Source organism: Helianthus annuus, chromosome 17, assembly GCF_002127325.2.
Source record: "Helianthus annuus cultivar XRQ/B chromosome 17, HanXRQr2.0-SUNRISE, whole genome shotgun sequence".
Classification (NCBI taxonomy): domain Eukaryota; kingdom Viridiplantae; phylum Streptophyta; class Magnoliopsida; order Asterales; family Asteraceae; genus Helianthus; species Helianthus annuus.
Window position 1 is genome coordinate 68,840,238 of NC_035449.2, and position 13,326 is coordinate 68,853,563.

Sequence of the window (13,326 nt, forward strand, 5' to 3'; positions counted from 1 at the left end):
ATTTGTTATACCAAAAGGTGAAGTTTGAAATCTAAATCATAAATAAGTGTGTAAAATTTCAAGACATATAAACAAAAATGGTCAGATATGTCAGTACAGTTTCTTCTTCGTGCCAATCTAATGCGTCACAAAAACACATCATGTGCGGGCGAAGGCTAAGGCAGTGTTGTTTAAATGGCCCGTTAAATTAAAGAAAACTTACAAATAAGTTCAATTTTTAATAGACCGAAGGAACCCCAAATTCTCATTTCCAAATTTGAATCGCTCAATCTTTAAACACAGACCCAAAGACGACAGGGATTAAAAGAAATTTGCCGTTAAAAATACCTTCTCCTTTCTCTACTTTCGTCGAATGCACCAATTATCAGCACAATGGAAAACTTTGAGCCCAAGCTTACATTATCAAGTCTCATAAACAGCACTAGTTCTAGGGCTATTCATGTCGATTTGTAAACTTTCAAAACACTAGTTAAGAATATTTTTAGTATGTTCAAAAACATACAAAAGACTACTTATAGCTATGTACAATACTAGGTCCCGGATTTGACCAGTTCTCGCCTCGGTCCGAAAACAAACCATTGCCAACTTAACCGGTCTTACCTTGGCTCAAGTGTCAATGATTGTGCTTACCTTGCATTAAAGCGAATTTAAATACCGACCCCTTTGTGCATCATCCATAAAATTATTTATGAACAAAGACGCGACCATGGATAGGACCCACAAAATATATCTGAATTAACAACAATTTTTAACAACTGAGCAGTATATAGTAAGGTCTTGCTCAATATGACAAAAACTAATTGTTTTGTTTCAAAAAAAAAGTAAGACGACGATGTTGAGAAAAACAGTATATTTTGTTTTGACAGCAAAAAAAAGTGGGCCGTACTTGATAAATCAAATTGGTTTTCACTCATCTGCGGAAGCTGAAGTGTGAGCAGGGTATTTCTGTAAAATATCGTTCCATTTGCACCGCCCCTCGGATACGTCCTTTATCACTGCTGCCACCTCATCCACGTTCACACGGATTTGATCCTTGCTGTCACGCTCACGAATTGTCACTGATGATGTGGAGTCCACAGTTACAGCAAATGGCACACCAAGTTCATCTGTTCTCGCATATCTTTTTCCTATTGATGTACCTACAAATAGCAGACATGTTAACTTAGGCTCTTGTTAATGTTCCTATTATGTTCCTTTTTTGGGTTAAAATGTACAAGGTTTTTAACTACCAAATTACACAAACTGACTATTTTGTTAACGTTAGGATTGTGACAAGCTTACGCAACTTATTTTTGCATTTTTACAGTTTAATGCAAATGAAAAAAGCAAGAAGAGAAATGGCTTTCTGCACCTGTTTATGATCTTATATGGATTGAAAGTGTATTTTAAAAGTTGATTTAAATATTCAAGTAAAAACAAAGAGAGCAGTGGTGTTTTGATTTTACCGTTTGTAGTTGTAATAATGTTTTTCCGCATCTAGATCTAAAAGGTTTGAAATCTTGCCATTTTCATCTGGCTGGTTAATCTCCATCCATTTTTCTCCGTTAAGTCAGGGGTATTTCTGTCTTTTTTGTTCACTTAAAAGGCAACTCGGTCTTTTTCACTTAAAAGGCAACTCGTTAAATGTAATATACATGACCGAATCCGTTAAACCAAATTGCCCTTTAAGTTCACAAAAAAGACAGAAATAGCCCCTGACATAACGGAGAAAATGGATGGAGCTTACGAGCCAGATGAAAATGGCAAGATTTCAAACTTTTTGGATCCAGATGCGGAAAAACAAACCTTTGGACAAAAATCGCAAAACTAGCCAAACCACTGAGACGAAAATGGCACTTTACTCGATATAATAAGTTCTTTGAGTGAACAACTGATGGTTATTTAAGATAAGAAAATGCATAAAAGACGAAAGAAATAATTCTTTAAAATCAATGGCATACCTGTAATATCTTTCTTGTTTGAAATCCCAGCTGCAGTCAAAGATCTAGAAATCTGTTTGGCGACTTCCTCGTATTGCTGGTTTTGAACCAATGGGAAAACAGTACATTTGATGGGGGCCACAAGAGGAGGGAAACGGAAAACGTTCAACTGTTCATCCCCAGCTTTGCTTGGTCTCATGTAAAAAGAGTGTTCATAGAGACAATAGATGATTCTTCCAATGCCAAAAGATGGTTCGATCACAGAAGGTGTAAATGTTCTTTGATGTTCTTTCTTTATTTCTTTTGAAATTGACACCATGTTCTTCTTTATTGCAACTGTTTTCTCAAGAGTACAAACTTCAAATTGTACTTCCCCTTTGGTTTCTAAAGCCGCCTTCATGTCCATTGCCTCTTTTTCGTCCATCGCCTAAAAAAAGCACTAGTTAAATCCATAACACGAAATAAAGCTAACATGAAAACTGAGGGTTTGGGTTTAGTTTAAATGGGTTCAGGTCAGTTTCGATTAGACCCGCTCCTGGTTCAACCACACACCCCTAAAATGGGTTCAAGTTTATACACATGATATCTACGTACGGGTTAAAACTAACTCAAATGGGCGCATCATCACTTCTCTTTTCATTTTGACCAACTTATATTACTGATAAAAAATTTATTACTGTACTGAAAAAAATTGTATTACTGATAAAAAATTTACAATGTACCTTGTATCTCAATAAAAGTGACAGTTAACATCCATACAGTTTATTCACTTATTGACTCTTCAGTTGATATCTATTCTGCAGCTGTGCAGTTAATGCGGTAAAAAATCAGATATCGGTCAAGGACCGATATTTGAGATATCGGTTATCGGGGTGGGATATCGGTAATTTTAATATCATGCTGAATTTATATATATATATATAGCACTTTTAGCACCAACAATTCAGGATACTGTCCTACCATTAACAAAGTAACCTTTTGCAACTTGCAGAACACTAACAATCATAGCATGTAGGAACTGATTAAGACTTAAAACACTAACATTTAACACTAACAATCATAGCATGTAGGAACTGATCAAGACTTAAAACGCTAATAGCAGCAATAAGAAGAAAGACGAATGGTAGAACTAAGAAGAAAGATATTGGTATCGGGAAAATCGTTGATATATCGGTCAGTATCACCGATATATCAGTACCGATATAGTACCGATATTTTAAATGGGGACCGATCACCGATATTAACTGCATAGTACCTAAGATCTATAACATGTTTTCAAGAAGCGAGTTCATGATAGGATTCTGATTAGACCAGCTCCTCATTCACCACCAGTCTTAACACCGCTAAAATGGTTTCGAGTTTATACATATGTACGGGTCAAAACTAACTCAGGTGGACGCATCATCACTTCTCTTTTCATTTTGACTAACTTATAAATAGTTAAATGTAATATATATATGGTTAAAGAAACTATACTAGTGATAAAAAATTTACAATGTTACTTGTATCTCAATAAAACAAACAACCATAAAGTTTACTGACTCTTCAGTTGATATTAATTCTGCAGAGAGTGATGTGAAAGATGAATTTCTTTACCTCAAGTGCTTCAGCCACCATCTTTTGACTACCCTTAAATGCAAGGCCAAGTTCCTTCTTAGAAGGTGTAATAACCAGTTTCTATAAAAGCATTATATATTAGCAGCTGCTTGATTTAAAAAACAAAAAATAAACATCACAAGTACAATAGTACCTCTACTTCTTTTGGTGCGGCAAATTTCTCTTGAGCTACAAGAGCTACATTACTTTTGTCCTAATATAAAAAAGGAAATTACATAAACAAAAAGCTTGTCTAAATGAATAAATTGAAATAAATAAAAAAAATAAGATACGGTGAGTAAAAGTATAAAACACATACAGTGTGTGCACGCAGATCATATGCAGATCTATCAGCAATCCCAACACACTCAATCCAGCCATAAGAAGACTCGATTTCAGCATCCCAACAGTCTGCAGCATAGTGAGCCATCTCATTTGGAAGATGCTGCCTAAATCGCAATCGTTTTTCATCTATCCCTAACCGTGTCAAAAACAGATATACTCTCCCAATGAAGTATGCAAGTGTTTGATTATTCACAATCCCCTGTAGAAAGTTAAACAGCATTTAATACCATTTAAATACATGTGTTAAAAATGGAGTTAATGTCCTTATCAATAGATGGGAAAAATAACCTTAGAAACTGCTTCACCGAGACAAAGTACTTTTGCAGATTGGCCTGACATTTGTTCATCCCTTGGGAACATCAGAAATTTTAGGTCTTTAACTTCAGAATACTTTGGATGTGACTTGTCATCGGGGTCCACAAAATGCTCTATTTCCGCAAGAGTGAATTCGCGGACACGTAGAAGACCTTGTCTAGGTGAGATCTGAATAAAAAGTCAAAACATATGTTTAATTCCAACACAATAATTTAAACATATTTCAAGATCTGGATAAAGTTGTAGATGAATGATACATAGTGGAGATGAAATAAACCAAGAATAGTATTTCGTATGAGAAATGTTATACTACAGACTTTTTACAACATTATTTTGAAATATATATCTTGCATGCAATAAAAAATCGTAATTGCATTAGTTAGAAAGACGACCCAAGCTACAAAACATACTCTTCCAAATAATCTAACTTCTAATAAACCATTCTAATTAATGCCACGAACGAGGCACTCTCTCGTTCAATCTCACAATTTTTACTTGTATTTTATTTTAAAATATTCTTTATTTTATTTTTTATCTTATTATAATTATAATAAACGATTCCAAAGTTTATTAATCCTTATCCTTATTATAATTTTAATTATATATATATATATATTAATAATTTTTACCGTAAAAAATAGTCAAACTTCCTAATAATATAAAATAAATATTATAACAAAGACGTTATATAACAATACAAATAATATTGTAATTTAAATTTATAATACTCTAAACTACCACCTCAACACAAATCTTATAAACAAAAAAAGACTGAATTTATCACATGGAAAATTTAAAAATATTATAATTTATAATACAACTGATACACCCATCAACAATACCAATATACACGATATTCAACCGTGAGAAGATTATAATATTATTACATTAGCCATGTTACACATTTTTATTATAGGATTAAAGTTTATTTATATTTCTTCGACCCGTGTGATATGGATTATATAGAAGTTTATGATTTACATTTTTTCGATATTCAACCCGTATAATACACGGGTTTGTAATACCGACAAATTAAAATAATATTCAGTCCTTTTTTTCGATATTTAACCAGTGTAATACACGGGTTTGTAAGCTAGTCAATTTATAAAAGAATACATCTAGACTCAAGTTCTCAAAATAGCAAATTACCTCATTTCTGAAAGCTTGACCAATTTGAGCAGCAGCAAAGGGAAGCTTGTTTCCATTGTAATAGTACAAGTCTTTGAAGTTAACAAATATGCCTTGTGCCGTTTCAGGGCGCATGTACCTGGATAATATCAAAGAAAATGAGTTGCATGCGCAAAAACTAAAAAAATGTACTAAAAACTTAAATTAACACATATATTTTTTGTAACAAACTGTAGATCAATATAAAAAACATCACTGACCCAGTGCTTGCGCCAGATGGACCAATTTGAGTCTGAAACATGAGGTTAAACGGATAAGGATCTGAAAGAGGATTCTTAGTATCTGGTGCCACTATACCGTATTCCTTGATCTTGGCCCCAAGTTGTTCACCAGAGAGATCATCAAGAACCGCAAGAACGTGTTTTAATTCAGCTGCCTTGTCAGCGCTCATAGCCAAATCATTCTCAAGTTTATCCTTGCAATAATCTTTAAGAAGGTGGTCAGCTCTGTAGCAATTACCGGTCTTCTCGTCTTTAACCATAAGGTCGGTAAACTTATCAACATGACCAGAAGCTTTCAAGACGACCTCAGGGGTCACACAAGGACAGTCAACTTCTAGCATATCCTCTTCCAGCACAAAATGCTGACAAAAAAATAAACAACAATATTAGGTACCAATACGCAACCAAAAATAGAAATCTTTAGTATAATATTATATACTGAAACTTTTCAAACACAGTTAAGCTTCATACCAGAACTTTATCCAAATACTCAACTCATGTGGTATTAGATACAAATAGATTTAATGTGCCAAACATACAAATAACTAGAGCAATTATGCTAACACTAGAGTGATTATGATTACTCTACAACTTTTGAACTCGAGTAATTATTATTACTCTACTTCAAATTTTGTAGTTTAATTACTCTAGTTTAAAACGGTAGAATACTAATTACTCTAGTTATTTGTAGGTTTAGTTGGTTAATTTCATTTGTACAGAACCCCATCCCTAGATACCTATATGTAAAGTCTCCAAAAAATAGGAATTTTTATTACAATACATAGTTATTGATAGCGAATAGCGACAAATAGCGACGAGGTACCTATATGCTACGTAGCGATAGCTACGAAATAGCGCCCGCTATTTCGTGTTTAGCGATAAGGTAGTTAAAAATTTAAGAAATAAAAAATAGCTAATTTTATACTTTTTATGTATAAATTTTGAAGTTTATAATTTTTTTTATATATATAATGTTAATTTTATACTTTTTATGTATAAATTTTGAAGTTTAAGGACCAAATGTAAACTATTGATGATAGAGGGGGTTAAATGTTAAAATACTCAAACTAGTTTTACACTTCTATGTAAATTTTTACAAGTTTTAGGGACTATATGTTTAAGTAGTGAAAAGATAGAGGGGTTAAAGGTTTAAATCCAAAAAGTTATTTAACCCTAAAAAGCTAAAACACGTAAACACGCAGCCGCTCTTTTCTCTTCTTCTTCCTCCTGTCTTCCGGCAGGTTTCCGGCAAAAATTACAGCACCGGAGCCGGAATTTGTCGTCGGAATCTCGCTATAATCACGCTATGGAGTCGCTAAGTAACATATTGCGAGATATGGTCGATTCGCTATGAAGCGCGCGATAGCGAACGCTATCTTCGCTATTGATAACTATGTTACAATATTATGCAAAACTTTTCAAACACAAATAAGCTTCATACCAGAATTTATTGAATACTCAACTCATGTAGTATTTTATTCATCAGTGACAAAAACACACAAACTAAAACAGTAGAAAAATGTGATATAACAACTTTTAAAGCTAAAAAATTCATGTTCAGATTAAATAAGTGACACATTTAGGCTACATGTTTTAAAAACATTCCACCACTTCCACAAATTTCCTTTTTGATTCTTAACGTCAAATTTTCACAAGATTAATGTATATAATATAATTATATATGTGTACAACTATATATATATATATTTTGTTAAATATAGTTTTGAAGTGATCAAACTGGTATAAAAGATGAATCCTAATTCGAAATGCATGGCGTATCCAATTCACCAATCGCATTTATAACAGTCAATTACAAACTTAATTCACAAATTGCTAATAAAAACTTAATTTCACAAATTGCAGTTTATAATTACAAATGTACCTGACGCCAGAACGCAAGGACGTTAGACTTAACGGCGCAACCAGGAGGACCGTAATCATACAAACCAGCAACACCTCTATAAATCTTAAACGACGGAATATAAAACAATCTTCGTTCAAGCGTATTAACAACCGCCTGACGAAACGCATCTCTACTAGTACCAGAATCACCGGAAATCGAAGCCTTCAGTTGATTCTCAATTGACGTTTTCTCAAGTTTCAAATTATTCAACGCTTTAACCGCTTCATCGATCTCCGATTTCGAAGCTCCGGAACTCTTCAATTGACGTATGGCGCTGCCACGAGCATCGATTGTGGATTGCTTGTCGGCGAGAGCTCGTCGGAGTGAGTCCTCGGTGGCGGTGGTGGAGCCGTTGGCCATCGGTGTGGTTACGGTGGCCGGTGATCGGAGAGAGAGTGTGCGGCGGAGTACGGAGAATGTGCAGTGGTGGATGAGTGATGATACGGTTGCGGGATAAGAACGCATGCGGTTGTGATCGGTGGTCCCACACACACTCTAATGAAACGGCCACTTAGGGTTTTGAGATTTTGGGCTTTAGTTGGGCTTTGCTGTAGGCCACTTATGCAGATATTTATGAAATAGATATTTTTTTAAACCGATATTTATGAATTATGACGACCTAATCCTACAACTCGTCTCTTGGAAATTTTGACCGTGAAACCTACGATAAAGGCATTCGCAATTGTCATCCATCACTATCTTTATAATTAGAAATAGTATTAAGTATGGTTGTTATAAAACTGTGTCAAGTAGTACAAATGCTATATCACTGTCAGTGACCACCAACACCGGAAAAACTCGTAAAAACAAATTAAATAAAAACGAAAAAAACAACGGTGAGCGAAAAGAAAACGTAAAATCTTTGAATCACGAACGCTCGTTGCAAAGAAATTAAACCGAAACGTAAAACAGAAAAAAATAACTAAGTCAATCCATGACCAGCGCGTTGGTCAAACTTGTTAAACGGAGAAAAATAGATTTGTTGCGACGGGCTAGTCAAACAGGAAAAAATATACGAAAAAAATGTTGAGCCCCACACGCATGTTGCGGTGCATTAACTCGCAAAATTTAGAACGAAACGAAAAACTTGGGAAATATGATAAGTATGGTGGACCAAAATTGAAAATAAAAAAGAGTTGTGGTTAAATTGCAAAAGATGAAAACTTTTGGTTAAAAGTAAAAAAACAAAGGGTCCATTGCAAAATTGAAGTTATTTATTAATGTTAAATAAAGATAAGGATAAAAATAAATGATATCTATATATTAGTTATTAATATTAATATTAAAATAAATATATTAAATAATTATAAATAAAATTTATGAGATTGAATAATAGAATGTCATGTGGCATTATTTGTAGTTTTTTATTATAGGTTAGATGTCAGATAGAAGCGAAAATTCTTTGATTTTGTTCTCTAAGCAAGATGGTATTTGAAGACGATGCCATATGTGGTTTAGATTAGAGTTGCGACTTTCATTCTAAATAGTCGCGAATCATGTTAGTCGATTGCAAAAAAAAAAAAAAAAAGTGACGCAGAAAGTGTTGGTTAATGAATTATCATATACATCATTTGTTATGCATGTCGGTTGCAAAAAACAAAAATATAACAATGAGTGATCCACCATTTAACGAAAATGTTGATAATTTAATTACTATATAAATTCTTTCATTCTAAATATGTCGGTTGCAAAAAAATTATGCACCGTTTGAAGAAAGTATTGTTACATCATTTGTTGTGCATGTCGGTTGAAATAAAAAATTCGCAGCTTTTGATTTGATGCATCAACAAAAATAAGAATGTGGTGTATTAAATTATTTATTTGATATACAATTGCACTGTAGTTATAATATTATAATGTATCATATTTAATCAAAATTTAATGCTAAGCATCCTTTCGGTAAAGGATATTATGTATTTGATATACAATTGCAATGTAGTTATAATATTATAATGTATCATATTTAATTAAAATTTACTACTAAACTTCCTTTCGGTAAAGGATATAACGGTTTGGATAGGTGCACATTAACATATATATACATAGTCGCTCATTTCCTAGGAAATTTTATAAGGGGCGTGATATATTTAACAGTAGTTTAAACGTTTGGGACTTTTTGAAGGAATGTGATATATTTAAAAGTTGTGACTTTTTGCAAGAGGTGTGATACATTTATTTAAAATTAATTTGAAGTGTTGTGACTTTTCATATGTATATATAGGAGGGTTTTTTATTGTAAGGGGCGTGAAATATTTAAAAGTTGTTTAAAGGGGTGTGACTTTTTGAAAGGGTGTGATATATTTAAAAGTTGTGACTTTTTGTATCAGGTGTGATATATTTAAAACTTATGACTTTTTGTAAGGGGTGTGATATATTTAAAAGTAGTTTGAAAGGTTGTGACTTTTTTGAAGGGTGTGATATATTTAAAACCTTTCATCCAAACCATTGTGTCTATATCCAAACCATTGGTATATGTGTGGTTTTTTTTAGGGTGTTAGGTGTTGCGTTTTCAAAATAGATTATGCGTTTTCAAAATAGATTTTGCGTTTTCAAAACTGTGTTTTGAAAAAGCATGTAGCTACATGTTTCTCAAAAACTGCGTTTTGGGGACAAATAATCACTTTTTCATCCAAACACTTTTTTAGATTATTTATGTTTTACAAACGCAATAATCAAATAATGATGTAGCATGTGATACGGAAACGAAGATCAAACACGTTGATTCAAAGAATACCCGTGTGTTCTTCCCCAACCCCCACGATTCCACCCAAAAGGCACGGAATTTGAAGTGAAAAAACTGATTGTGTCAAAATTCAAGTCTGCCCTTTTCATTAGTTTTAGCAACATATAAATAGAGACCGAAATTCGAAAATGGGCCTAAAACACACTTGGGCCAAAAACTAGAACAAAATAAAAGTGTTAGGATCTGAGGCTGTCATGATTCGTGTTTGTTTGCATAAAACTAATAAGTGCAGCGGAAATGAGTTGCAAACAAAGTAAACACAAACAGAGGAAAGTAGAGATTGATAAACAATTGCTTTTCATTGAGTCAAATGATTGAAATACAAAGCAAATGATTACAGTAAAAGCTTACAGTCTAAACTCCCCCTCAGCCTGATACACCAGAGTTGGTTGCACAAGATGAAAGGATGAATTGAGGAGAGAACTCACTCAAAACGATCAAGTGTAACAGTACAGAGTACTGTTATACTTATAGGCAAACCAAACTACTGATATACTTCAGCTGACGTCACCATGATAGTGACATCTAACGACCTAACAAACTACAAATACTGTCCTATACAAACTACTGTTATGTAACATCTGATATTCACTAACATACAAAACAAAATGAAAACTACTGCTTCACGTTCCACTGTTGTAGCCTTAGCACAGATGTTGAGTCTTCAATGCTTTCTTCGAAGGTGACCAGTCTTTGAGAGGGCAGTGCTTGAAACTTCAGCAGTACTTAGGAACCAGCAGTAGATAGAGCAACAGAGTTTGTCTTCAGCAGTTGTTAGGTAATCATCAGAGTTTGGTTTATCAGTTGTTATAGTTGAGCAGCACTTAAGATTATCAGTTGTTAGATAACCACTGTCAAGGGGAGAGATTAGAGTAAACTGCTGCTTATTTGAAGTCCACTGATGGGATCTGGTTTTGGCTTTACATTATCTGTTCCTCTGTTAGGGTTCAATCCCAACAATCTCCCCCTGGAACAGATAATGCCAAAAAGCTTCCTTATTCAGGACCTTTATTCTTCATCAGAAGTTCCTTTGCTTTTCTTTTAAATTCTTCCTCAAAATCCTTGGAACTTGTATCATCCTCAACCCTGCACAGTGTAAGCTCAAGGAGATCCTGTAGATCTTCAGCACTTAGGCCTAGTGCCTGATTCCTTGATATATGCTTCACTTCACCATTGAATCTGAGCAAAGTCAATACGTGGGTCTTTTGATCAGACATCCACTTTAGTATTTTTGAACTCAATGGGTTTCTTGTGAGAGATTTATTATCTGATGAACTTGAAGTGATTGGCCTGAAGAAGTGAAGAGCAGCATCATGAGCTTCAGACACTCGTATGAATGCTTGTTCAATGATCTTGTTGGCTTCAGCTATATCTGCTTCAACTTCTTTGTCAGTTAGCTCACTGTTTGTGATGCCTGCTGATGACTTTTGGCTTACTACTTTAACCTTTTTAGCAACGGTTTGTAGTTTTGCCAATCTTTCTTTATCTGAAGCTATTTTCTTCATAGCTTCTTCAATCTGTTCAGCTTCTTTGTCCTTTTCTACTCCAGCAGATAGCATTTCTTTCTTTTCTTTTCTAAGCTTTGTGACAAAATCTTCTGCTGTGCTGATCTGTGTTTCGAAAAGTTTGACTTGCTCTTGAGGCTTTTTGTAGTCAGACCTTTTAGTAGAATTAGAGGCTTTCATCCTCTTCTTCTCAAGTCTTTCATAAGTTTCATCAGTTTGTTGCCTAGACCATTTTGATATGGCTTCAGTAGTGCCTATCTTAGCATCCACCAACTCCCTTTTCTTCCTTTTATACTCAGCAGTGAGATCAGCAATGAGTCTTTTGTACTTACTCCAGTTTGGAGCAGTTTTCCTTTTTGAGGAATCATTTTTGACCTTTTGGATCCTTTCAGCCTCATGCTTCAAAGCTACTAATGGCCATTCTTTAAATTGGGATTCTTCAGCTGGATAGAACTTTTCTTTCATAATGAAGGCTAGAAGCTGTTCTCTCAATCTCTTCTTTTGATCAGCCTTTTCTTTGTCTATCTCTTGTGCATATTCTTCCATCTGCTTAACCTTTGCAAGGTAGAACTCCAGTCTATTCGCAATGCCTTCTTCGCTTAGTTTTTCTTTCTCACTGTCAACCTTGGCTTTAACTTTAGCTTGCCTTGCCTTTATCTTGAGATAATCATTTATATCTTCTGGAGCTATATAGCCGATGAGTGAGGAGAATTTTCTTTTTGATGGGTCTGCTTCTATGTAGAACTGCCTCATCTCATCCTTGATGGCGTCAAGCTCTAGTGGATATTTTTCAGCATTTGGATCATGTATCCCTTCATCGGCAGTGATTGGCTTTCTTTTCCTGCTAAAGAGCTTTGGTTGAGATATAGGAAAGGATAGAGCAGTGGTAGATGGGTGACTAACAACTGTCGAAACAACTGGTGTCTCAACTGCTGTCGTCATTACAACTGCTGATGTGTCAGCAGATGTCTTCTGCTTTTGAGCAGGGGATGGAGAATAGGAAATGATATTTGAAGGTGGTGATGGTGGTGGTGACTCATCATCAGGAATGAAGACCTTTCTTCTTTTTGAAGAGGAGACTGATGATGTTTTGGGTGGATCAGTGGTTTGTGATTGTGATTGACTAACAGTGGTTGAAACAACTGGTGTTTCAATCACTGTTGTCACTACAGCAGATGTTGTAACATCTGATGTCTTCTGCTTTATGGCAGGAGGCAGTGGTGGTGATGTGATTGTAGATGATGATAGTGGTGGTTTTTGTGTTATAGACACAGGTGGTGGTGGAACAGTAGTTGTAATGGTGTGTGATGAGGTGGTGTGTGTTGAAGGTGTGTGTGTTGATGAGATGGCAGCTGTTTGGCTCTTGACAGCAGTTTTTGTAACTACTGCTGTATCAGCTGTTGAAGTTTGTGAGGTTTTGGGTTTCTCTAGTTCAATGTACACCCCATCTTCTATACCTTTCTTTTTCAACCTGGTTTTCTCCCCCTTTTTGGCATTATCTGCCAGGGGTGTGTCCATGAAGAAAATGGCAGAAGGAGCTTTCTCACTTTGAGCATTCTGTTGTATGCTGGCCTTTATAGCCTTGATGTCT

The 13,326-nt window shown here is 34.7% G+C and overlaps 1 protein-coding gene across 1 annotated transcript; it reads right to left on the minus strand.

Moving 5' to 3' along the window:
• Positions 1–711: 711 nt before the first annotated feature.
• Positions 712–8,114, minus strand: LOC110920890 (glycine--tRNA ligase, mitochondrial 1). The gene is made up of 9 exons (XM_022165112.2): positions 7,467–8,114; positions 5,564–5,946; positions 5,325–5,442; positions 4,149–4,343; positions 3,835–4,059; positions 3,670–3,729; positions 3,516–3,596; positions 1,941–2,346; positions 712–1,139 (listed from the first exon to the last, which is right to left on the minus strand). Exons 1-9 carry the CDS (start codon positions 7,950–7,952, stop codon positions 907–909), a joined length of 2,187 nt encoding a protein of 728 aa, XP_022020804.1. The 5' UTR covers positions 7,953–8,114; the 3' UTR covers positions 712–906.
• Positions 8,115–13,326: the final 5,212 nt, after the last annotated feature.